Below are 23705 nucleotides of genomic sequence, written 5' to 3'. Positions count from 1 at the left end.
AAACTCTAGCCGAAGCTAACTCTAGACAGTCAGCAGATCTGACGACATTTTATATAGCTTGCCGTCACAATGGAGTATCAACACCGCTTTTTGTCTTATGTACAATCGCGACTATGTGGAAAAAAAGAGAACAAACGCCCCCCGCCTCTGTTCATTGCTATTCTTGCAGCTCCCTATCATTTTAGACATGCCAAGCTTACTGTTGGGCTGTCGTGGTGAATCCGGATCTCCGCCTCATCACTGCCAACATGCCCAGACAAGCCACAAGAGCTTGATTATACGCGTAGCAAGAGTTGTAGTGGTATTAAGCCTAAGCCGAGTTTTGTCCCCTGCAGACGGTGAGCTGTCTAACTGCAAAGGCGGCGACCCTTGGTGTGCCAAGTGGCGATGGAGCCGAGTTGGTAGACTAAGATATTAGGGCCTAAAGCTTGCATCATTACGTACAGAATACCTACCCAAGCTACCGTGCGCAGGTTATGCAAAGCTACCTGTACTATGTAAGCTATACTACCTACACTTGCTACCTAGCTATGCTTTGCCATGCTGCTCCATTTCTACACAAACCCGCCAGTCGAAAGACTTGGTGGCAGATCCACGTCCGCTGTTCCCCAGCTAGTGCTTTCGTGAGGACCCAGAGTCAATTCCAGAACCCCCCCCTTGACCCAAAAATCATGCGTGATCCAGTTCTTCGTGTACTGTTTCCCATCCAGCGTAGCGCTCTGAATGTAGATGTTGGTGTACTGGGCGTCGAAATTCATATTCCTGACCGTCGCAGTCTTGCCGCTGATTGCATTCGTGACATTGACCTCCCGGAAAAACGGCGGAGTAATCAGGTAGACGTCCTGCCCGGCCACGGGATACAAGCCCATCATGGCCATTGTGCTAAAGCTCCCCATGGCGCCACTGTCGTCATTGCCCGGGATGCCCGCGATGGCGTCGTTGAACTGCGACGGAATGTAAAGGTGCGCATATTTGGCCGACAAACCCGGCCGCCCCGCGTAGTGAAACAGATAAATCAGCAGAAATGCCTGCTCGTCACCCATGTACAGCAGACCCGGCGTGGTGTGGAGATAGGTCAGTCGATCCACGAACCCCTGCGGACCTCCCAGCTTCGAAATGAGGCGTGCCATGTCTTGAGGGGCGTAAAAGGTATACAGCCAGCTACCCCCTTCGTACGTCTCATGACCGGTGGGGTTGAGATAGCAGCTCGTGAAACTATTGATGGGCTGGCAGAAGCTAGGGTCCTGCCACCCAAAGGTGCCGTTGAGATATTTGGGCTGTAGCCAGCCCTTGAAACCCGTATCGATTAGGGCGTTCGACATGTTGAGGATCGAGACCGCGTTCTCGTCAAATAGGTTGACCCAATTCTCGGCTCGCTTGAAATACTTTTCTGCATCGGCATCCTTGCCACCAATCTTCTTTCCCATAAGGCCGATGCAAAAGTCGTTATAAGCATACTCGACAGTCCGTGAGATGGAGCGGGTGAAAAGGCCGGTGCTGCTGGGGTCAAAGTCGTCCGCCGGTATATACCCGAGCGTCTTCCAGCTCTGGAGACCACCACGTCCTTCGACAGTCCAAATGGGTGGTTGAACTGGCGGAGAGCATGTGCTTGTTAGTCAAGAATCATAATCATGCAATAAGTAGTGTACACTAACCTTCGGCGTCTTTGACCACTGCTTCGTATGCTACATTCCAATCAATCTTTTCTCCGAGGCCCGCCCTCTTCAAATACGCGTCCGCTATAACAACATCCGCATTGCTGCCACCTTGAGTAAGGCCTTTGCAGAAGCTCATACGGCAGTCCGGGAGGTATCCCTCATGGCGGTAGATGTCGAGGAGTGTCCTGACCATGAGCGTTTGGCTGTGGGGATCAATCAAGGTGATGTATGGATGAACGATACGGAACGAATCCCAGATACAGTAGAAAGACTCGTAGTCTTGTAATTTCTCGGACAAAAATTAGGGTCGCAGAACTTCAAGAGGATGCAGGAATAAACCAGGGGTGAAACGTACAAGGCTCCGAGCTATCCCAAAGAGGATTTTCTCCTTTGGAATACGTCGTCAGTAAAACAGACAGGCACAACCGTAAACGCCATACACAGGAATAACTGTACCAGTATAATCTTGCGGCGAAATCAGACCACGATAAGCCCCGGACCAGAACGTCGTCATGATAGACTTGTTCATACCCGCAGAGTCGACCTTGATCGCATCTAGTTTCCGATCCCAAATCTCCCTTGCGGCGTTATGCGTGCCGTCAAAGTCGAATCCTGGAATTTCCCGCTCGGCGCTCTTACAAGCCTGTTCTGCACTGATGGCCGACACTCCCACGCGGGCTAAGATCTGGTTGTTTGCAGGTTCCTCAAACTGCACCCAGGCACCGGCAGGCATCGGTGGGCTCTGGCCGTCGTCGTACACCCTCACAGTTTTTGGATCAGGCCCAGCTCGGTTGTTGACCCAAACGCCGGTGTTGCGGATACTTGCTCCCTTGAAATCTGCACAAAAGTGCATAGTGTAAGAGCCGATGCCGAACGAGGGACGAAATGTCCCGCTACCGGTCAACCTTCCCGTGGTTGGGTCGACCGACATGGTTCCGTTGCTCCTGGAGTCGGACAGATCGGTGAGGTCTGCATGGATCAGAGGGTGGTAAGGGAGTCCAGTATTTGTCGGGAATGAGAAGCGGTAGAGCGCCGTGTGGTTGGTGACTGTCATCTCTGCATGGACAGAGGTGTTGAGAGAAACTGCAAAGTACCCAGGGCTGGCCTGTATAGTTGACCTGATTCCCTTTGTGGCTCGCAGGGCCTTTGGAAACAGGCACCGGTTGAGGTCATCCCCTGCACAGCCCGTTTGAGCAAACAGTGGAAAGTTGCCGAGACCAGAGCTCTGTGCCAATACTATTAACAACGGATTCGTCTTGCATAGCCCACCTGCAGTTATATAGTGTATGTAATGGCGCATGTATTGACTTACTCCTCCGGTTCCAGAGTCGTGCAAATGACTAAACCCGGTGACTTGTAGATGAAATTGTCAGCCAGGACTATGGAGCTTGGTTGAACAACACAGCCAACACCTACTTTTATTGTCGCCAAAAGAGAACCCTCCTGTTTAAATAGTCAGCTTTGGGATAAATCTGGCAAGACAAGTCTTGATCAATCATACCCTGATTCTCTTGGTCAACATCAGCAACTGCTTTTGCCATGCCAAAAGGCAACGTAGCGCCAGGAAAGACATGTCCTCCATTTGTTGTCCCTATCAGGGGATTAACAAAGTCAAGGACAGTCTGTCCAAGTGCAGGGCAAAGGAGTAGAACCGACGTCCATATCCAGAGAAACATCCTGGATCAGTAGCCCGGTCACGGATAGCTGGAAGGAAAGCTATCTGTCGCGAGAAGACTGCGAAAGCACAAAGCACAACTAGTAGACAAGGCCACCAAGCCCACCAACAGCTTAAGTTTGACTTGGTAGCAGATTCTTCACCTTGAAAACCAGGGACAAACCAGAAACAAAAGATGCAAAGAAGAAACCAAACTCCTAGACTACTGCGGCTAGATTATTTATTAAGTTTCTGGTGTTGTCAGAATACGTACTTGCCTACCTTACCCATTAGGCCGGTACCACTCAAGCAGACGTCTGGTCGCCCGTGCTACCAGGAGAACCCCGCCCGACATTATATCACTTGACAACGACAGAGCAAGACATAGTGCGGGGTGACATCATGAGTAGTGCCTCCTCGGGGAAATGACTTACATGACACTTCAATCAGGGAAAGGGGAGCTCGGTGAACTAATAGCAAAGGAGGGCTTGACTGGCGTAATAAAAGTTGACACGACTCGCGAGTCCCGAAATGCAGTGCATCTTGTTGTACCTAAGGTAGGTACCTTACCTACCTTAGGTACCTTACAGAATGACAGCAATGCAGATGCCTGACTGTTTCCGTAGCTGAGACATGGAAGATATGATATATAGCGAGAACTTACCCGTACCTGAGTGGGTAGGGTTTGCGACTCCCGATCGGACGATAAAACAGACCAGGAATAGCTTGTTGAGTACTTTGAAACTTTCACAGAGATCGTCAAGACCTAAGCTTGCTTCACAGAAGTCTAAATCGCTTCTGCTTGTGTTTTCCATAAGCCATCTTGAAGAGCTCGATCGTTCAGTATGGAAAAGTTGAGCACTCCAAGTCTGTTCAGATCGCCGATGCTTTCAGGATGCAAGCGATAATATGTCAATTTCAAGGCATAGAGTCGTGTAATGCAAGCACTTGATGGCATGGAAGAGGTAGCTTAGAGACGCCAATGTTATATCCCAATTGTCCTGCCTGTTGAAAGCCAGAGCAAGAGTGGAAGAGTGCCCCCTGGATCAATGGCATGCCCCACTCTCTGGCGGGAATGCCCCGCGGTTCAGAGCCCCACATTATTGAATGGGCCATCCTGGTTGTCTTATCTTATCAGCGCAGGAACAAGAAAAAAAATTGGACGCCGCACCAAGGGTCTTTTTGCTTGCGCCCTCCACAGAAGGCGTTCGTCCCGCAGACACTACCAGACCCATCCTCAGACAACAATATATTCACCATGTCTGTCGGCAAGAAACACACACTCTCTGATGGCGATCGCGAAAGTGAGCCTGTGGCCAAGAAAGCCAAGGTCGTTGATTCCACAGCCAACGAATCCGAAGAGCCTGTAAAGGAGAAGAAGAAGGACAAGAAGGACAAAGAAGCAAGGAAGGCGAAGAAGGAAAAGAAGGAGAAGAAGCGGAAGGAAAAGGAGGCCAAAGCGCAATTGGAAGAGGAGGTGGCTGACCCAGAACCCGAGTCTACAACCACTGACGAAGTCCCTTCAACTATCGAGACTCCGCAGCCCGAAGAGGAGACCGCTTCTAAGCCCAAGAAGGAGAAGAAGGAAAAGAAGGATAAAAAGGACAAGAAAGAGAAAAAAGAGAAGAAAGAAAAGAAGAGCGACGACGGCGAGGAGTCTACAAAGACTGATGTACCTCAGGAGAATGGCACTAGCGACTCAACGTACAAGCAAGTCGACGCCCTTTCGGCACTGCCCGAATCCGAGCTTAAGGATTGGATGACAGCACAACAAGTCGTCATCTCTGAACCAAACTCGTTGACAACACACCGACCAATCCTTAAGTTCACTCAGCTCCCGTCTTCACCCCTCCTCGCCAAGAAGCCATTTGCTGGCTTCACTGCCCCGACCCCGATCCAGTCCGCTTCTTGGCCCTACTCGCTCGACGGCCGCGACGTCGTCGGTATCGCAGAGACTGGCTCTGGCAAGACCCTCGCATTTTCGGTACCATGCATCAATGCTCTCCAGGCTCTTCCCGAGGGTAGCAAGCCCAACAAAAAGTACGGCCCGACACATGCCCTTGCCGTGATTGTTTCACCGACCCGTGAGCTTGCCATGCAGACCCACGCCGCCATTGCCAAGCTCGCGGAGCTGGTCGGCATGTCAGCCGTCTGCTTGTTTGGCGGTGCTCCCAAGGACGAACAGCGCGCCCTGCTGCGCAAGGGGAAGGGTGCCGACATCATCGTCGCGACACCGGGGCGACTCAAGGACTTTTTGTCTGACGACACCGTCTCGCTTTCTGCTGCACGGTTTGTGGTGCTGGACGAGGCAGACCGAATGTTAGACAAGGGTTTCGAAGACGATGTCAAGCTCATCCTCGGCCTCTGCCCTGATCGTGGGCAGCGACAGACCCTCATGTTTACCGCGACGTGGCCGGCCAGCGTGCGTGGCTTGGCCGAGAGCTTCATGATAAACCCAGTCAAGGTCACCATTGGCGGACGCACAAGAGCCGTTGATGGAGACGACGATGGCAATGGCGTGGTGGAACTCCAGGCAAACTCGCGCATCTCGCAACGGGTCGAGGTGATCAACCCCTGGGAGAAGGAAAACAGACTGGTCCAGCTGCTCAAGGAGGCGCAGGCCGGCAAGAACAAGAACGACCGAGTGCTCGTCTTTTGCTTGTACAAGAAGGAGGCCGTTCGTGTCGAGAACAACCTCCAGCGCAAGGGCATCAGGGTTGCTAGCATTCACGGCGACTTGAAGCAGGAGCAGAGGACAGCCAGTCTGGAGGCTTTCAAGTCTGGCAAGACTACCGTTCTGGTCGCCACTGATGTTGCAGCTCGCGGTTTGGATATCCCAGAAGTGAAGCTGGTCATAAATGTCACGGTAAGTTCTCAAAGCCTCCAAGTGCCAGTCTTGTTCTACCTGTGAGGTCGTTACTAACATGAATCAACCTTTCCAGTTCCCCCTCACTATTGAAGATTATGTTCACCGTATCGGCCGAACCGGTCGTGCAGGCAAGCAGGGTCAGGCCATCACCCTCTTCACCGAGCATGACAAGGCACACTCGGGTAGCTTGGTCAATGTCCTTAAGGGCGCGAACCAGCCCGTTCCAGACGAGTTGCTTAAGTTTGGTACCACCGTTAAGAAGAAGGCACACGACACCTATGGTGCTTTCTTCAAGGATGTGGATATGAGCAAGAAGGGGACCAAGATTAAGTTTGATTAGACACTTATGTGCCACTGTTTCGAAAAGCTAGGGTTGGCGTTTTTGGGATTTGTGAAAATTAACTGTTTGTGATTGAGCTTGGGTTGCGGTTATTGCTTTGCCGTCGATCTCTGGCGTTGTCCACGAGCCTTCTCTACGCATTGCATGAGGAACTGTCGTTCTCCGACCGCACTATAGAAACGGGGGTTAGATATCCATGTACCGGATTTGGGAGACGGGAAATGAAATACGCGAAACTTACACTACCGCAATGAAGACGACCCCTAGGGACGCGATTTTGATGAGCGCAAAAAGCACGCCTCGTACTGCTAGACCAGCAACATCAGGGCCACTCAGACGGGCAACAGCCTGACTGGTAACCACAGCAGCGCCCACAGTCATGCCGCTGGGCCTCAGTTCGGACAGTTCAAACTTGATACCGAGCCTTCCAAAGTAGTGTTTGATGAATACTGCGCACCAAAGAATGCGACAGACCATATTGATCGCGTTGGCGACGACCAGTCCCCTGGCTCCCCAGTCAAGGACCCGCAAGAACACGAAACCAGCTGCGGCAAAAGCGAGCGAAAACGCACCCATCCATAGGCTCTGGGCATGTACCTCGGACTCGGTGGCGACAGAAGCGACGAAAGCCTCGGAGACGCCATTCAGGGCAAGCAGCGGGATGTACAGCGCATATACGGCTAGTACGGCGCCGGCGCCTGACGATGCCCAGCGGGGACCAGCCACCAGGCTGATGAGCAGTGGTGCTGCTGTAGGGCCAATGGCTACGACAACAGCCGAGAAAGTGGTGTACAACTTGATGAGAATTGTGAGGTCTGCACTAGCCTTTTCGGCGGCGGCCTTTTTCTCTTTGCGTAGATTTGCCTTGTCAGACTCCTTGTCGGGTGAGGACGATGCGAGAAGCCTGCTAAAGTAGGATCGACTGCTTTCCTCTACGGGTTGAAACACGAGGCGTGCTGCTAATCCGCCATAGTTGTTGGCCAAGGCGTATACGCCCTGAGATGTGGGTGAGGCGAGTGCGCTCACCAAAAGCGTGTCGCCTTGGGTGAGAATATGCTTGACCAAGCTTTGAGCAATCATGCTGCGGGCCAAGTTGAGTGTTGGTCGGGGAAAGAGGGAAAGAACAAAGCCCTCATCTTTGCTTTTCTTGTCCTTCGTTGAGTGCACTTCCAGCTTCTTGGGCAACAGCGAAAAGCCTTCAACGCTGGCTAGGGATAAGCCGTAGTAGGCATAAACAACCAAGAGAGTGACCCCATAGCTGAGCTGTCCAAGAGCAAAAGGCAGAACCCCAGCCTCGAAAGCACCACGTGAGGCAACGACAGCAAAGCCAAGGGTGACTGCACAGCGAGAAAAGGTAGCAATGGACTCAGCAGCTGCTCGGGCGCCGAATTGCAACCTCGTCTGCATCACCATAAATGCTGGCTCTGAAAGGAGCTCGACAATGGAAGCCACGGCGTAAATGTAGAGCGAGATTATGAGGTGCGGTGCCGAAGCTGTCGTCTCGTTGCTCAGGGATGTCACGTATAGCCAGCCAAGAAGCCCTGCTACAAAGACACCCAACAAGATTGACAGGTACGAAAGGTTGACAACAGCTTGGGCGTCGCGAGCCTGAGAGGTCTTGTCCTTATTTGTTCCACCCTGCCGCTGTATGGCGACCCGGAGACTCTCGCGTGCAAAAAATAGCACTGATAAGTAGTAGACCTCGAGCTGGGTTGAAATGCCAAGAAGTTGTGCTGTCAAAAATCGGAGTAGCAGCTGATTGGCGATGAAAGTGATGGCCCGCGAAGCTATCTGGAGCAGTATGAGCAGCGAGGCGCCGCGCAAGGCCCCAGAAGCCGCAGAGGTACTCATGTTGCTAGCAACCTTTTGATCGGCCATTTTTTCTTGATGGTTTCTCGCTTGCTACATGCCTCGAAGTGATTCCATTCACTTCTAGGGACAATTTGGACCAAGAGATTATGTTTCTCTTTGTGACAGATTGTATGGTGTTTTAGTTAAGCAGCCCCTGCCAAGTTCGGGTTAGGGTCTGGTTCCGACTTTCCCCAGAATGCAACGTCATTACCATAAGGCTCAGCGTTACGTAATGGTTCAGCCCCTCCATAGTTCCAGCCCCACCAGGAGCATTGATGGATGATCATCCAGCCGGGACCAGGCACCAAGGTTACACAAGCTTGCTGGCTGTGCCTCATATCTTGACTTGTTTGAGATAGCTTCGGTCTCCAAGCTCACCAAAAGATTTCTAAGCCTGCAACACAACTGTCGGTCCATTCAAGAAACCATTGTGTCTGCACCTCAACATGGCGTGCACACACCTGGAGTCGCTGTGTAGGTTTCTGTCCTCCATGGTCCCTGTTGGAACCGTTGCTGATCAGTTTACTTTTGCTTTTAGCTCTGCAGCCTCCCACTCCAGCCCAGTCAGTCTACCGGGAGGACTGCACTCAGTGTTTTGACTCGATTGTATGTGTTTTCTTTCCGTCACCTGCCTTGAGGCTTGATACCAATGAAAGCTCCATTATTTGAGTTTACGATACTAACAACGATCAGGATGGCCCCGATGGCCTTGATGTCTGCCTTCAATGTTTCAACGGCGGTTGCGTCGGCGAGCGATATCACGCAAAGCTTCACCACCTAATCTGGAGCCATCCTCTTGTCCTCAACGTCCGCCGCACCAGGAAACACGTCGACCGCGATGAGCCCCCAACAAAAATGTCAAAGCTTGCCATTGCCGCCGAGACGGAAGCCGATCGCTACGACTATCACACAAAGGTCAAGTGTCTCGACTGCGATTCCGAACTAGACAAGACGCACCCGAAACTTTCCAAGGTGGTCGATGGAATTATGACGGCAAACACGTTCTCACGCAAGGAAGAGGTCAAGGCCTGGGAGCAAGAGCTTACAAGCTGTGAACACATCCTTACTCTCCAGCAAGATGAGCCGAGGCAAATTGCATCCAATGAGCTGGGCACGTGCTCCAAATGCGATCTAAACGAGAACCTGTGGCTCTGTCTTCAATGCGGTGCCCTTGGCTGTGGACGGGCGCAGTTTGGTGGTGTTAGCGGCCACTCTCACGCATTGGCACATGCAACCGAATCTGGACACGGTGTCGCCGTCAAGCTTGGCTCAATCACTCCAGAAGGCACCGCTGACGTCTACTGCTACTCTTGTGACGAGGAGAGAGTGGACGAGAACCTCGGGCACCACTTGGCCAACTACGGCATCAACATTGCGGAGCGTGAGAAGACTGAGAAGAGCTTGACCGAGATGCAGATTGAACAGAATTTGAGGTGGGAGTTTTCAATGACCACAGAGGATGGCAAGGAACTTAAACCCCTTTTCGGTCCTGGACTCACAGGTCTTAAAAACCTGGGCAACAGTTGCTATCTCGCAAGCATAATTCAGTGTCTGTTCGACATGGACGCATTCCAGAAACGGTACGGCCAGGTCACGCAGGATCTCCCTGGAATTCAGGATCCGGCTGCAGATCTTGAGACCCAACTGCGCAAGATCGGCGACGGTCTATTGTCAGGCCGTTATTCCAAGCCCGATTCCGACGTGGTGGCATCAGAGCATTCTGCAGAGGTGCCCTACCAAAAAGGTCTACAGCCATCGATGTTGAAGCACCTCGTTGGACGCGGACATGAGGAGTTCTCTACAATGCGACAGCAGGATGCTTTTGAACTTCTTCAGCACCTCATCAAGCTTATTACACGATCAAAGCATCCATCGCCGGCCGACGACCCCACACAGGACTTCCGGTTCCTTCTTGAACAACGGCTCCAATGTTTGGGTTGCAAGAGGGTGCGCTATACCACCAATGAGCAAGATAGCATTTTCATCGACGTGCCCCTGGAAAAGCTGCCAGTCGAGGAGGGAGGGGCGACCGAAGGAAACACTGGTGCTGCGTATAAGCCTGTCACTCTCTCAGAGTGTCTTGATCGGTTTACTGCCGAAGAGACTGTCGAACTTACATGCTCTTCGTGTGGAAGCAAGGCCGGTTATAACAAAAGATCTTGTTTCAAGACACTGCCGCAGGTCCTGGTTGTCAACGCACGCAAGATGACCATCGTGAATTGGGTGCCTGTAAAGGTCGATGTACCGGTGCTGGTGAATGATGACCCCTACCTCTTGGACAAATATCTTTCTCAAGGACAACAACCAGGCGAGGAGCTGCTACCAGAGGATGCTTCATCTAGCTCGGCACCCGCTTTTACACCCAACCCAGAGGCCGTAGCTCAACTTGAGGCGATGGGCTTCCCCCGTAACCGATGTGAAAAGGCTCTTCACGCCACGGGCAACTCTGATGCCAACACAGCCATGGAGTGGTTGTTTGGTCATATGGAAGACCCCGACATCGATGAGCCGCTTAAGCTTGATGGTCCTGGTGACAGCGCCGGTGGATTCACGGCAGATCCTAGTTCCATTGAAATGCTTGGCGCCATGGGTTTCGATGCTAAGAAATCAACGAAAGCACTGAAGGAGACATCAGGGAATGTTGAGCGAGCTGTAGAGTGGCTTTTCAGTCATCCCGATGATGATGGCTCCATGGAAGAGGACTCGGCCGCTGCTTCGGGCGAAAAGCCACCTGCAGGAAAGAGTGATGTCCCAGCACAGTACCAGCTAAAGAGCATCGTGTGCCATAAGGGAACAAGCATTCATGCTGGGTAAGTTGAGAATCGCGTGCGGGACTCATCTAAATGCGCTAATACTAATACTTGAACGAGCAGTCACTACGTCGCTTTTATCCGCAAACAGTTGCAACAAGACAAGCCCGCCTGGGTGCTGTTCAATGACGAGAAGGTGGTTGAGGTAGTCGACGTGGAGGAGATGAAGAAGTTTGCCTACATCTACTTCTTCAACCGGGTTGGCTCTTCTTAGTTTTGGGATTTTGGCCAGGGCCATGGGAGTTTAGTCATACGCACTCGGCCACAACTTTCTGTCGACGGCAGATGGGCGTTTGTTTTGTGTTGGGGTTTGCTGCATTTACGGTGTGCTGAGGCTGGATAGGATGGGTGGGGTGGCGTTGTTGATAGAAGGGGATAGCATGGCGCATAAGACAAGTATAGGAACGGGCGTGGCGAAGAAGAAGCTACGTCAGATTTGTTAAATGATAAATATGGATTTAGACGCACATGTCCAAGCCCAGGTGATATTGATGATCTCGCTATTAGGCGATAAAGATTGTCATCTGTAAACAAGTAGAACCCCCAACGCCTGAACTCCAAGCCAAGACCGCTTTTCCAATTGTCATGCCATCATTTTACATGGCCGACATGGAGTATAAATTATGCCGACAGGAAACCTCTCGGGTATATTGAAGGCTTCGTAGGAGCCTGCACCTCCAACTTCACTCGTCGACAGACTGGCTACTCCGTCAGCCTGTAACTCACCAGCGTGTCGACCCTGTGGCTGGCGGTGCTGAAACCCCGCAGCTGGACTCGCTCCCCGTTCTCAATCTCCTTGGCGTCGCTATCACCCCACTCCACGGGCACCTCCGAGTCGGCATCCGCATATACCAGGACGTTGAAGGTGCAGTCACCGGCCAGCTGGGGCAGGAAGGTGACCGAGGCGGTGATCTGACGAAAGATGGCGGCAATCTCGGCCTGGATCTCGGCCTCCGTCTTTTCCGGCGCCTGTGCCGCATCCGAGGCCGCTGAGGAGTTTTCCTGCCCGGCGGATGCCGAAGCTGCCGACTTGCTGCTGCTGCTGCTGCTCTTTGACTTTTTGGACGAGCCGCCGAATATCTGAACGTCAAACTGCCAGCGCTCGACGTGCTCGCCCGTGTCCTTGTCCGTGATCACGATGACCAGCTTCGAGATCTTGCCCTTTACCATCCACCGGTCCAGCTGGGACATGATCTTTTTGATGTAGGCCTTGACCTGGTCGTCGGCCGACACTGTTGGATTTCTCAGGTCAGCTGTGTGTTTGTGTAGGTGGATTGAAAGGCTTGCGGCAGCCTGGGGGGGACTGTTCTTTTGCCGTACCTAGCATATTGAGGCCATATTTCTTGACGCTGATGAGTGGTTGGAGACGTTAGCGTAGTGTAAAACGGGGGTATGGGCAAGGTTTGAAACCCGCGCATGGCTCCGTGAGGGGTGGGAACTGACGCCGTAAAGTCCTCGGCTGGGTATACTCCTCGTTGGAATCTACTCGGTTTCGTCATCAAAGGTTAGTTGTGAAAAAAGGCCCAACCATGACATAATGGTTCGTCGCAGGGGGATTGGGTTTCGAACAGAATCGTATGTATCGAGTATTGAAACTATCATGATCCAAAAAGTTAGCGGACGAATGTGGCAGGCAAGGGGATGATTTGGCGGTGGGAATCCTCAACGTCGAAACAAAAAAGGTGACGTACGAATTCTGCGACGAGCTTGGCGCTGCCCTTTAGCGACAGCTTGTGGACCTTGGACTTGTCCTTGTCCTTTTCTGCCGCCTTGTCCGCCATTTTTTGGAGTCGTGAGGAGGTCGTTGTCGGTGGATACGTTGAAAGCGTGAGGGTTTGCGCTGGTTTGATGGAATGCGATTAATGGTGGCTATTATTTTTTGTTTACTTTGGCCGCTCTGGTTGCCAGGGGTGGAGAATTCAGGCAGTGGAGGGGCAGCATGCGACCGGAGGGTGGAGCAAACTTTTTGGTACACGAGGGTATAGGGTAGGTACGTGTATCGGATATCGGGTATTTTGGTCTCTACGGGCATCCAGTAAGGCAGCCTTTTACTATTTCCAATTTCTCTCAGACAATCAGACATCTTGCTTTGAACTCAACAGTAGCACAGGCTCTCCTAAATTCCACGGAAATGGTCCATTTTCAGGCTGCGTATTCACCATTAAACTGTCTGCTAGTAGTAATAGCGACTGCAATCTTCTGCAATGTTTTTATCGTGTTTCGATAAAAACAAATGTCAGCACTAAAATGGCATCCTGGACAAGAATGTCACGCCGAATACATCTCGCTTGCAATGAGTCACTTTAAACCATTTCTGCTGCCTTTTAGAACTCACGTTGATCTGATACATAAGACAGAGATCTTGGGTAGGTATTTTCACCTAATATGATCTAGCAACTCCATTCTGAACGAGAGCAGCCTAAACCAAACACCTGTAGCCTACAATGGCAACTCCCATGAGCGACGTGCCTTGGGACTTACTCACCTCCCATTTTGAGTTTGCCACATCTCATCCCGACCACGGTGACATTACCAACTTTTACCCTCGCCATAAACCAGACCAAGGCAAAGATCTAAACAGGTTTGTAGAACTGCTGGCCGAGTTTCTTACGACTTCAGCTGCCCAGGAACGAAAGAAATATGCAGAAAGCTACGAGGATCCAGATCCCAATGACATAGTCATACCCGAGTCGGACCTCGTTGAGATGGACGCATCCTTGCGTCGCTGGTACTTGTCGTGTGCCGTCAGCGGAACCCCGTCTTGCCTTCAAAACCGCGGCCCGCTACAGGATGAGCGTATGCCGTGGTCTGTGAGGCGGTTCAAGCATGCCGGGGCGCCATTGCCAACGTCCGGAGCTGGTGGTGAGCCCGTGATATGCACTCACGTAGGCGACTACAACTGCCGGTGTCTCCCCCGTTTTGAGGATCGACGCATGTCGACGTTTCTCCACGATTATCAGCGCAACGATTGCTACCGGTTCGACGAGGAAAACGGCGACGGCTTCTACGGCCTGGAGCTGCTCAAGGCGCTGATCCTGCATGGCAGCATGGACACGGTGCTACGCATCTGCGCGCACCATACGGTCGACTTCCTGAGCTGGTGGGACGTGCAGACCTGCTACTGCGTGGGTCCCGACGTGGCGTTGGGCATGATGTGTCGAGACACGCTGCGGGCATACATCTTGCTCAACTTCATCCGACGAGGGTTCCCGGAGCGGTGCGTCAGGAAAGCCGGGGGGAACGCCAAGAGCGAGGAGGAGGAATGGTCGGATCCATCCCCGGACTACTTGAGCACCAAAACGTACCAGAGGCTGGTACACGACCTGACCGTATCGGACATGATGACGCAGATCCCGCAGTTTCGACACATGGAGTTTTTCGGCATCCGAGACGACCATTCCCGGACGTGTCCGCGCAAGGAGAGTCGGTGGAAAGTCAAATATGATCACTTTTACCCGCTGGGCCGCATAAGCTATAAAGAGTTTATAGGTTTGGATTTTGACACGGATCCACCGTACATGCCGTCAGCTGCCGAAATCGAAACGGTGAGGTCGGTGCTGGGCGTAAAAGGCCTTCCAACCGAGCTTGTCGATATCGTTCTTCGCCTTGCAGATTATCACGAGACGCGGCTCTTGAAGGTACCGCACGATCCGCTCCATGAGTTGAATAGGGATCAGCTAGATGAGTATTTAGCTTGGTCTTGGCAGATACTACTACGATTCGACATGTTAGCCAGGGCGGAGGGGGATGAGGTACCGTGGGATATGCTGATTGGCAAATGTTTGGTTGAGTCGTTTCCTCTTGACATGCCAATGAAGGATGTTCCGCGTCAAGAGAAGACAGAGTGCTACATAAAAAACGACGATCTGGAATCTGACGGACTAAGATTTACCGAGCGTTACAAAACAGTGTTTCTATAGTCATATAAACGTAAGTGATTAATGGGGTAGTTCAATCTGATGGTGAGGGTAACATGAAAGCCAAATTCTATCTGTATCGTGACCAAGCCAATCAAGCTCATGTCGTCAAGTCATTATGCATATCATCATCGCTCTTCAAATCATGGCATCCCCCCGCTCTGGCAAAGGCTCGCCGAGAAGGGGCCCTAAAGGAGTGTAATACCAAGCCACCTGGTGTTCAACAAAGTCTCCTCCTTCAAAACAAGAATGGCGCCATCGTCGAAACCCCCAGCCATAGCCATAGTAGCGCCCATCCTGGTCGGCTGACGGACCCGAGGTTCTCATCATTGCTTTCGCCAGTGGCCTGCGGATCGCTAGTGCCACTTTGCGTCGGGCTGGATCCAGACCCATCATCGCTGCCAAAACACGAAAAAGGGGTAAAATCGTCAGTCACAAAGTCAACCACGCATTACATGATAGTGAAAAAATTTGAGACCAAAGGGGGAAAAAAAAAGTGGTGCCTTGTTATAGCACATATTAGTGTCTAGAGGCTAAGTAGCCCTAGCTTCCTGATAGTCACTGAATCAGGATGGTTTTGACATAAAAAAAATAAAAATAAAAAAGACAGGAGGACCTAGCACATGGCGCGCGTGCGCGCTAAGTCTCTCCGGCGCATCTATATTTCCCTTGAATCTAATTGCTCTTCCTGATCTAGTCAGGGGCAATATAAGTGGTATCTTTGGTACGACTGGAAGGCCGTAAGGTCCTCTAAGCATGAAGAAAGCAAAGCAACCTCTTCGCACGCACACACTCTTTAAAACCACGACTTTTCAAGCCACAATATTTTTTTGACTTTTTGACGAGCGCACTTGACCCGCGTTTATTGAAGGAAGAAAAAAAAAGAAGAAAAAAAGAAGAAAAGAAAAACTCAAAGCAAAAAATAGCACCTCACCTCTTTGCGTTGGCGTCAGGCCTAACGCTCTGGTAATTCCTAAACACATCATTCGGGTCATACTTTGCCTTGATGCGCTGGAGAGCCGGGTAGTTGGAACCCCAGTATGACTTTTGCGCGGCGTCGCCCAGCGCTATGTCGACGTAGCCGGCGTACAGGACGGCGCCCGAGTTCTCGCGGTCCTTGATGCTCGCGGCGACGCGGTCGTGGAAGCCGGTCAGGAATTTGCGCGTGGTGCTCGAGACCTGCGGGATCCCCACGGCGTACGACTGGTAGAACATGGTCTTGTCGCGGTGGGCGTAGGCGGTGGCGTTCATGGGGATGTCGTTGATGGCCCCGCCCTCGAGGTCGAAGATGATGGACCAGATGGGCGTGCCCGTCTTGGCGTCGGCGATGTAGTTGAACATGTCCTTGATGGCGTCCTCGGACAGCAGATCCTGCTGTCGGAACCCGAGAGATTTGGAGTAGAAGGGTGCCGCGAGGTTGGAGACGTATAGGGCCTCGCGCTCGGCGTTGCTGATCACAGCGCCCATCCAGTCCGTCACCTGGATGGTCGAGTTGCGTGTCGAGGGGAGCTTGCTGACGATGCCTGTAGCGTCAAACTCATCCTGCGTGCCGTAAAATGTGCCCTCGATGACGCAGCCCAGCGGCGTGATGATGATTTGGCTGCCGAAGCGGCGGTCCAGGTCCGGGTCGCCGATGAGATCCTGCCAGGCCTTGAAGACACGCCACTGTTCGCGCATGGACCGAAAGGTAAATGAGTACATGTACTGCACCGCCTTGCCGAATTCGGGGTGCGTCTTCATGACGAATTCTGTTATCACACCGAAGCTGCCACCGGCACCTTTGAGAGCCTGTTGAGGAAGCAAAATAAAAGTCAGCAAGCAGGGCGCCAAAGGGGTAGAGTCAACCAGCGAGGGGCCCGAGTCAAAAACTCACAAAGAACAAATCCGAGTTTTGCTCTTCACTGGCCCGTTGAATCTTGCCGTCTGCAGTGACGACCTCAACCTCGAGTACGTGATCCAGGCAGGATCCCCACTGGCGAGACATGGCTCCGAGGCCGCCGATGGTGGCGTGGCCGCCTATTCCGACTCCAGGACACACGCCATGGGCCATTGCCCTGCCGCCGTTGTCGTGCAGCTTTTGGGATACGTCGCCGAGCTGATGGCCAGATCCCATCGTTGCCTTCCAAGTCACATTGTCCATGCTGAAATGTTGAAAGTTTACCATGTCGATGGTGATGACATCGGTGTTGTTTGGGCCACCAAGACCTGCAGCGGCGTGAGTTCTGTATTAGTGAAAAAGAGGTGGATACCCAGCCATCCCAATATCAGCTGTGGCTGCTTACCATAATTTCTGTATATCAAGTCCAGTCAGTCAGTAACGTATACATTCAAGAGGCATGGATATAAAAACATACCCGTATGAGTGTCCTCCCGATTTGGCCTGAACCTTTTTACCATCCGCAGCCGCACACTTGACTATACCAGCCACCTGCTCCACCGTCTTTGGCCTCACGACTGCCACCGGGCTCACGGCGGCGGATGAATCGAGGTTGTACGGCTTGACCCAGCTGAGCTGGTAGATTGGGTCGTTATTAAAAGCGGCGTAGCCAACGCAGTTGGACTGTCCAGCACAGACATCCTTGAGACAGGTCTGCAGGCTTGAAGATTGGTTGCCCATTGTGTCTTTTTTTTTGTGAGTGTATACGCCCTGGAGAAGGCAAGCAAGCAAGCAGAAAAATAACGACTGACGATGCAATGCAGGTGAACAAAAAAAGAGATGTTCCTGCAGGTACAAAGAGGCAACCGAGGGGACAGATAAAATATAGAAACCCCGAAAAAAAAAACAAGGCGGCAAACAAACCAAAGCCGGGCAAGTAAATATCAAAAACGTCCCTGCACGACCCCCGGTGGGAAAAAAAAAGTGGTTATCCCTTACCCGTAATTAACCATCCGTCCTAAGGGAGTACCAGGCTGTCACAAAGTATTCCAGCTTAACCACTTGGTGGCAAAGACGAAACAAGCGGACTATGGGATACTACCGAAGTTTGATTTGACTGCTTACTTTAAATCTCACCTTCTTTTTTTTTCTTTTTTTTTTCTCGGTCTACCTCTTTGCCGCGTAACATCACGTCACTCGCCTACGGTGAGTGGATTCTTTCTACTGTATCGGCCTCGTTTGTTTGGTTGCCCTGACAGTGACCATGCATCTAATTGAGGGTCCCCTTTTGCGGGGAGAGCAAACCACAACGAACCGACTGGACATGGGACCTTGACAGAAAACCGTCATTGCCGCCCGAACAGTTGGCTTTTTCGTCCATTTCCTTGGTTTGGAGCCTTGTTGGCCGGTGGCATGATTGGTGATGAGGCCGCCTAAAGCTTTTTTTTTTTCCCCCTTTGGAGGAAGTAGCTGAATTCCTCTGGCGCGATCAATGCGTGAGTAGCTACCTAGCAAGCTAGATTACAAGGTAGATAGCTAGCAGCTTAATGGTGAAGAAAGCTAAAAGCAGAGAGCGGAATTCTCCAGCACCGGAGTATTTCTAGCGTTGTTTCTGAATTTTTCCCTTTTTGTTCATGAGGGAAGAACAAAACAAAAAAAAAAAAAAAAAAAAAAACCGTTCTACCCCCGGATTGGCGAATCCAATCAATCGGGCCTCAGCACCACCCAACTGGTGTGTGTGTGGCTTGGGTTGCGTCAGAACCTCCACGTGGAACCAATTATCCGATGACAGCTGTATGTTCTTGGGGCTGAGCTCTGTGGGCCCCAAGTAGGTGAGGTAGTTTTATAACCCTCAAAGCTATAATAAAAAGATAGACGCTCGCATGGCTTGGTAGTTTCGTGTGCCATGCAATGAACATTGATCGGGTAACGTCACTCAAGTGTTGATGATCAAATTTTGACAGGCTCGCTTCCGATATGACATGTGTACCTTAATTAGATGATTAGATGATTAGATAATCGGGGTGATTAATTTCAAATTGTTAAAGGATAGAAATTTCGCGGAATATGCCGCATGTATTTTGTTTAGCCTTGGTTCGACGCCAGATCGGCATTTCTTCTTTTCTTTTTGTAGCAGGACTCTGGAAGAAATGGACTGGTGAGAATTTTAGAGTGAGGGTTCGGGTTCTAGCCCTGTACACACTGTACTACTATAGTTCTAGACTCAGGGGATGTTCTAGAATAGTGAGTGGGTTTGCGGATAGCGGCATGGCTCCCCCACGTCGATCTCTCAACGGATGACATTTTACTTTTTGACATCCGATACAATATGCAACAACGGCATGGTAGCACCTAAGCCATGCATAGGGGAAGTTTTTACACTAAAAATAGTGTGACCGCTTCCGCAGAAAGCAATATTTACTCTGTACATTATCAAATTACAACCATCGTGAGTGAATCATGCACAAACCCAATCAAAGGGTGGTTAACTGCAACAAACCGTAATTTTATTGTCACTACTTCAAAGCAGCTATTAAGAAACTCCGCAAAAACACCGCTTCCATTTGAGATTTTAAAACAAGTCCAACAGGCTGTCCGTAATTCAGCCCGCTTTTCAAGACTTGGAAACGTGCTGAGGCGACGTCTGTTCAACATCCTCTCCATCGTCAAGAGTCTTGGCAGAGTTGTCGCCGTGAGAGAATTCGAACACTGAAGAAAAGTGGAGTGTTAGCATATCTTGATATATAAAAAAGGACATGTCCATCAATCATTCCTATCGACAAAAGCAAAAAAAACAAAAAACTTACAGTTAACATTGGCAGTGGCAAATTTGCGTGCCGGAATCTTCTTCTGGAACAGGTAGTCAATGTCGGCAAAGGTGCGGTTCTTGGTCTCGGGCAGGAAGAAGAAAATCCAGAGGATCCAGACGCTGCACAGCCCAAAGTAGAACCATCCGGTCTTGGCACCCCAGTTCCATGCGTCGGTGCCCTTGTTGAGCATGCGCGGGTTGATCTGGTTGACGACGATCTGGCCAATGACGTAGACGGCGCGGCCCAGCACCATGGTCTGGGCGCGGACGCGAGTGGCCGAAATCTCCGAGACGATGACGAAGCACGCCGGTCCCAGCGAGACCTTGAAGATGGCGTTGACCAGTACCATGGCCACACCGACGCCGATGCCCGTGTTGACGGATCCCTCGGGCAGGACGCCCAGGATGCCGATGATGAGCATGATGACGCCGATGCCCGTGGTGCCGTACAGGTAAAAGTCGCGACGGCCGACGTTGCCCATCAGGACGATGGCGATACCGGTCGCCAGGATGTTGACCGACTGGATGCCCATGCTAAAGTTGAAGGCCTGGACCTCGGGCATGCCGGCCGTCCGCAGGAAGGTGGTGGCGAAGGCGGCGATGGACTGACCGTTTAGGATCTGGATGATCCAGGCCATGCAGCTGATGCCGGTACGGCGCAGGTTGGTGCCGCGGAAGCAGTCCTTGTAGTTTGCATTCTCGGCCTCGAGCTTCTCCATCTCGTTGGTGTGCTTCATCAGAGCCAGCGTCTCGGCCATGCTCTGCTGCGTGTAGTGGCCCTTGCGCGCGAGGCGGTGCAGGGACTTTTCGGCCTCTTCGATCCTGCCGCGGCGGACGAGGTACCAAGGGTTCTCGGGGGCGAGGAAGGCCGCGATGAACAAGGGAGGGATCCACACCCACTGCAGGGCGTAGGGGATCTTCCAGGCCCAGTCGCCAGGGAGTTGCAGGGCGCCTCTGAGGACACCGGCAGCCAGGAAGGAGCCGCAGCCCCAGCACATGGAGGTCCAGGCAGTCAGGTAGCCACGCATGGCGGGAGGGCAGATCTCGGCGGCGTAGGCGGTAGCAAGTGTTTGGAACTGGTGGTTGGTTGTTTCCTCTGTGTTAGATGACAAACCAAGACGCGGAGGAAGATATGGGTGGGATGGATGGATGGGTGGATGGATGGATGGGTGGATGGACCAGACAAATACTTACAATACCCCAGGGAATACCGCAAAAGATGTTGCCGACAAACAACATCTGAACGCTAGTGGCAAAGAAGAGGACGAAAATGGTGCCGGCCATCAGAGCCATGGCTCCCATATACACCCTGCGCGAACCAAAACGGGACTGCAGGTATCCGTTCAACAACAGACCGATGATGCTTCCAAGGTTGTTGCCGTTGCCGATGGCAGCCTGCCACGAAGCCGAGATTTGGTATTGGCCGCTTGCGTCGGGCCAGCCAAACCTCTTCCTGTAGGCATCCTGACCGAAGAAGTTGTTGACCAGGCCAACGTCCATGCCCTCCATGATCAGGGCCGCGCTCAGGATCATGCTGTACATGGCGGCGGGCCAGTACCTCGAGAAGAGTTCCTTGCGCGGCAGCTTTGCTTCTTCCTCGCTCACCTTGACCGCCGCCTCGATGAGCTCGCGGTCGGCGGTCATGGTAGGTCCGGTATAGTCGACATGGTCAACCGACTCCCGCTTGGCAGGGACCGACGTGTCTTTGGTGTCGGCCATGGTGGGTGTGTTGGTTTGTCTGTCGTCTCTGTCGGTGTTTGAGACTAAACCAAAGAACCTGGTGTCTTTTTGTCTAGAGACTTGACGTGAGGAGAGAAAAGAAAAAGTAAAGGAGCGAGACAAGTAAAGAGAACTCCAATACCAAGAAGGAGGGGGAGGGCATTCAAATACTACATTACACACAGGTCATTCATTTGTACCCCAACCAACCTCCAGACGACTGAATACTACTCTGACATCCTTTGATAGGTACTAGACACTTTTTTTTTGAATTACTCCGCTCCATTCTCCTACCAACCAATACCTTGGCATCTCCACAGGCCCGCCACTCACGAGGACTTCTGGACGGCGTCAATTACTGCGAATGGGCAGAATCCCCGGTCATCCCCGCATCGGCTGAGGTGTCGACCCCATGGGGGGGATCCACGCATTTATTGGTGGTTATCTTAGTTTCCCCATGCTTCGGCCCACATCCGACCGAGTCGAGCGAGGTGGAGGGTGAACCAGATTACGGGGTAAAGGGAGCTTGGGGAGGTTGTGGTTCATTCTTTGAAGTGATACGACATGGAGGCCAAGGTCCAGGCCCCGTTTTTGGAGTCGCATGTTCCAACTTGGCATGGCAAAATATCGGCTTCGGCACCGATGGTAATGCTCTCGTCGGCCACTATTGGTTCTAGACTGACGGTTGGGATTGCTTTTGTAGACTTTAAGTCGACAAGGAATCCATGCCCATTGGCTTCTTATTGTCGTTAGTTTGTATAATGCAAAAGCGTCCAGAGTCACCGTACTTTGTTCACACTAGACTAGAACTGTTTGGTAATTCCAAGAGTATGGGTGTTGTTTGTTACTACCTACATACGTATTCGTAAATACGCACCTCTAAATCTAATGTTACGTGGTATGCTTCTGCAATGCAACTCGGCGGTGAAGGCTGCTATTGTTTCCAAGCAGTGCTTCTCCTCTCTCCACTTGCAGCGTCCAGCTCGTGCACCACTCCATTTGGCTCCCATGGGATATGGCAGACATTTCCTGTGCTTTTGTGAACGAGGCAAGCTCTTTTTACTTATGTATATGAGGCAAGCTCTTGTGGTTCTGTAGCCCAGACCTGCTCTGGTTCTCCCCCCTCCAAAATCACTCGAATCAGAGGGCGACTGCTCAAGCTGTCTTCGACGTTGGCTGCGTCGGCGTCGAATCAGCATAAACACCAGCCCGGCCAAGAAACCAAAGAACAAGCCCCCTACCACCCCTCCTATTATTGTGGGGAGCATATTTCTCTTGGTTCTGTCACTGTGACCTCCGTTGTCGGCTCGACCGTCATTTGATGCATCATTTCCGGGACCATCGGTCCTTGCCGAATCACGGACCTGCATAGAAGAGAATAGCTGCTTGGTTTCTTCGTTGCTCCATTCCACGGATGCAAGCCCTCTATCCTGGTACCAGTCCCTCATAATCTTGGGCGACTCGTCCTCTGTTGCCGTTGGATCGTAGCGGTCCGTCCATCCACTCCAACGCCGTAATATCAAAGACGCCAATCCCCTTAGTACATGGATCTGGCTTTCTCCACGAATTCGAATCGAGACTATTTTCCCAACCGCCGACGCTAATCATCAACCGCTTGCCAGGAACGGCAGTGCAGCTGAGGTCCTGACGTTTATGAACTGATTCGTCCGAGGTCTTCAGGTCGACCTTGAACCATCGGAAAACCCGGGACGGTCAACGCATGCCGGCCCGCGTAGGGCTGGTCCTCGTTGATCCCCAGAGTGCTGCCGCCGCCGTACACAAAGATCTCATAGGTCCCCGTGACGGCGGAGCGGGGGCAAGGGTCGCGCAGAAAACGGCCCCCGGGGTGGAGGCACCTGGCCCGTCGACATTTGCGAATACCATCGCCGGCGTGCCGGGTCGTACATGGCCACATTGCCGAACCCCACCGGCGCCGCCCCAGAGGTACATCTTTTTGCAGCTGCTTCCATTGGTCAACGACATCAATACCAGGCTCCATGAGACAGTCAGAATTAGGGTGTACTGTTCTTTTGATTCATTTGTACTGATTATGCTGTCTATGAGAAACGAGACAGTGGTCCATCCCCATACTTAAATGCTGGAGAGCCCATCGTCGGGGCCACAATACTCTTGACCAACGGCCGTCCAATCTTTATTCGGTGTGTTGCAATTTTTGGCTTCGCACCATGAATCCACGTAGCA

General features: G+C 51.9%; 8 protein-coding genes across 8 annotated transcripts; 3 read left to right on the top strand and 5 right to left on the bottom strand.

Moving 5' to 3' along the window:
- Positions 1-287: 287 nt before the first annotated feature.
- Positions 288-3475, bottom strand: PgNI_07852 (uncharacterized protein). The gene is made up of 7 exons (XM_031127857.1): positions 3160-3475; positions 3075-3101; positions 2971-3011; positions 2115-2883; positions 2014-2046; positions 1656-1937; positions 288-1591 (listed from the first exon to the last, which is right to left on the bottom strand). Exons 1-7 carry the CDS (start codon positions 3332-3334, stop codon positions 555-557), a joined length of 2364 nt encoding a protein of 787 aa, XP_030981342.1. The 5' UTR covers positions 3335-3475; the 3' UTR covers positions 288-554.
- A 1095-nt stretch (positions 3476-4570) lies between these two features.
- On the top strand, positions 4571-6974 carry PgNI_07851 (uncharacterized protein; the record flags this gene model as incomplete). Its single annotated transcript, XM_031127856.1, has 2 exons — positions 4571-6178; positions 6255-6974. The coding sequence occupies 2 exons, from the start codon at positions 4571-4573 to the stop codon at positions 6519-6521; spliced, it is 1875 nt and encodes a 624-aa protein (XP_030981339.1). The 3' UTR covers positions 6522-6974.
- Positions 6611-8399, bottom strand: PgNI_07850 (uncharacterized protein; the record flags this gene model as incomplete). The annotated part of the gene is made up of 2 exons (XM_031127855.1): positions 6611-6692; positions 6763-8399. 2 exons carry the CDS (start codon positions 8397-8399, stop codon positions 6611-6613), a joined length of 1719 nt encoding a protein of 572 aa, XP_030981340.1.
- Positions 8400-8771: 372 nt separating this feature from the next.
- PgNI_07849 (uncharacterized protein) lies at positions 8772-11649 on the top strand. The gene is made up of 4 exons (XM_031127854.1): positions 8772-8846; positions 8911-8978; positions 9066-11182; positions 11246-11649. Exons 1-4 carry the CDS (start codon positions 8819-8821, stop codon positions 11394-11396), a joined length of 2364 nt encoding a protein of 787 aa, XP_030980678.1. The 5' UTR covers positions 8772-8818; the 3' UTR covers positions 11397-11649.
- Positions 11650-11652: 3 nt separating this feature from the next.
- Positions 11653-13063, bottom strand: PgNI_07848 (uncharacterized protein). Its single transcript, XM_031127853.1, has 5 exons — positions 12874-13063; positions 12752-12777; positions 12626-12664; positions 12503-12531; positions 11653-12414 (listed from the first exon to the last, which is right to left on the bottom strand). Exons 1-5 carry the CDS (start codon positions 12961-12963, stop codon positions 11885-11887), a joined length of 714 nt encoding a protein of 237 aa, XP_030980677.1. The 5' UTR covers positions 12964-13063; the 3' UTR covers positions 11653-11884.
- Positions 13064-13536: 473 nt separating this feature from the next.
- PgNI_07846 (uncharacterized protein) lies at positions 13537-18054 on the bottom strand. The gene is made up of 4 exons (XM_031127851.1): positions 17454-18054; positions 16973-17321; positions 16034-16887; positions 13537-15497 (listed from the first exon to the last, which is right to left on the bottom strand). Exons 1-4 carry the CDS (start codon positions 17714-17716, stop codon positions 15338-15340), a joined length of 1626 nt encoding a protein of 541 aa, XP_030980670.1. The 5' UTR covers positions 17717-18054; the 3' UTR covers positions 13537-15337.
- PgNI_07847 (uncharacterized protein) lies at positions 13627-15102 on the top strand (the record flags this gene model as incomplete). Its single annotated transcript, XM_031127852.1, has 1 exon — positions 13627-15102. The coding sequence occupies one exon, from the start codon at positions 13627-13629 to the stop codon at positions 15100-15102; it is 1476 nt and encodes a 491-aa protein (XP_030980671.1).
- Positions 18055-19087: 1033 nt separating the features above from the next.
- PgNI_07845 (uncharacterized protein) lies at positions 19088-21684 on the bottom strand. Its single transcript, XM_031127850.1, has 3 exons — positions 20979-21684; positions 19783-20860; positions 19088-19684 (listed from the first exon to the last, which is right to left on the bottom strand). Exons 1-3 carry the CDS (start codon positions 21501-21503, stop codon positions 19590-19592), a joined length of 1698 nt encoding a protein of 565 aa, XP_030980672.1. The 5' UTR covers positions 21504-21684; the 3' UTR covers positions 19088-19589.
- Between the last annotated feature and the right edge of the window lie 2021 nt (positions 21685-23705).

The sequence above is a fragment of the Pyricularia grisea genome (assembly GCF_004355905.1).
Source record: "Pyricularia grisea strain NI907 chromosome Unknown Pyricularia_grisea_NI907_Scaffold_4, whole genome shotgun sequence".
Taxonomy (NCBI): domain Eukaryota; kingdom Fungi; phylum Ascomycota; class Sordariomycetes; order Magnaporthales; family Pyriculariaceae; genus Pyricularia; species Pyricularia grisea.
This window is presented reverse-complemented; position numbering and strand designations above follow the sequence as displayed.

Coding starts and splice junctions, on each gene's coding strand:
- PgNI_07852 (XM_031127857.1), bottom strand. CDS start 3,334: ATGTTTCTCTGGATATGGACGTCGGTTCTACTCCTTTGCCCTGCACTT. Junction 2,047..2,114: donor TTCGCCGCAAGATTATACTG/GTACAGTTATTC, acceptor CGTATTCCAAAG/GAGAAAATCCTCTTTGGGAT. Junction 1,938..2,013: donor TTGGGATAGCTCGGAGCCTT/GTACGTTTCACC, acceptor AGAAATTACAAG/ACTACGAGTCTTTCTACTGT.
- PgNI_07849 (XM_031127854.1), top strand. CDS start 8,819: ATGGCGTGCACACACCTGGAGTCGCTGT. Junction 8,847..8,910: donor CACACACCTGGAGTCGCTGT/GTAGGTTTCTGT, acceptor TTTTGCTTTTAG/CTCTGCAGCCTCCCACTCCA. Junction 8,979..9,065: donor CTCAGTGTTTTGACTCGATT/GTATGTGTTTTC, acceptor AACAACGATCAG/GATGGCCCCGATGGCCTTGA.
- PgNI_07848 (XM_031127853.1), bottom strand. CDS start 12,963: ATGGCGGACAAGGCGGCAGAAAAGGACAAGGACAAGTCCAAGGTCCAC. Junction 12,665..12,751: donor TACTCGATACATACGATTCT/GTTCGAAACCCA, acceptor GAAACCGAGTAG/ATTCCAACGAGGAGTATACC. Junction 12,532..12,625: donor CCAGCCGAGGACTTTACGGC/GTCAGTTCCCAC, acceptor ACCACTCATCAG/CGTCAAGAAATATGGCCTCA.
- PgNI_07846 (XM_031127851.1), bottom strand. CDS start 17,716: ATGGGCAACCAATCTTCAAGCCTGCAGACCTGTCTCAAGGATGTCTGT. Junction 16,888..16,972: donor AAAACTCGGATTTGTTCTTT/GTGAGTTTTTGA, acceptor CTTCCTCAACAG/GCTCTCAAAGGTGCCGGTGG. Junction 15,498..16,033: donor CCTGACGCCAACGCAAAGAG/GTGAGGTGCTAT, acceptor GTGTTTTGGCAG/CGATGATGGGTCTGGATCCA.
- PgNI_07845 (XM_031127850.1), bottom strand. CDS start 21,503: ATGGCCGACACCAAAGACACGTCGGTCCCTGCCAAGCGGGAGTCGGTT. Junction 20,861..20,978: donor GCGGTATTCCCTGGGGTATT/GTAAGTATTTGT, acceptor ACCAACCACCAG/TTCCAAACACTTGCTACCGC. Junction 19,685..19,782: donor TGCCACTGCCAATGTTAACT/GTAAGTTTTTTG, acceptor ACTTTTCTTCAG/TGTTCGAATTCTCTCACGGC.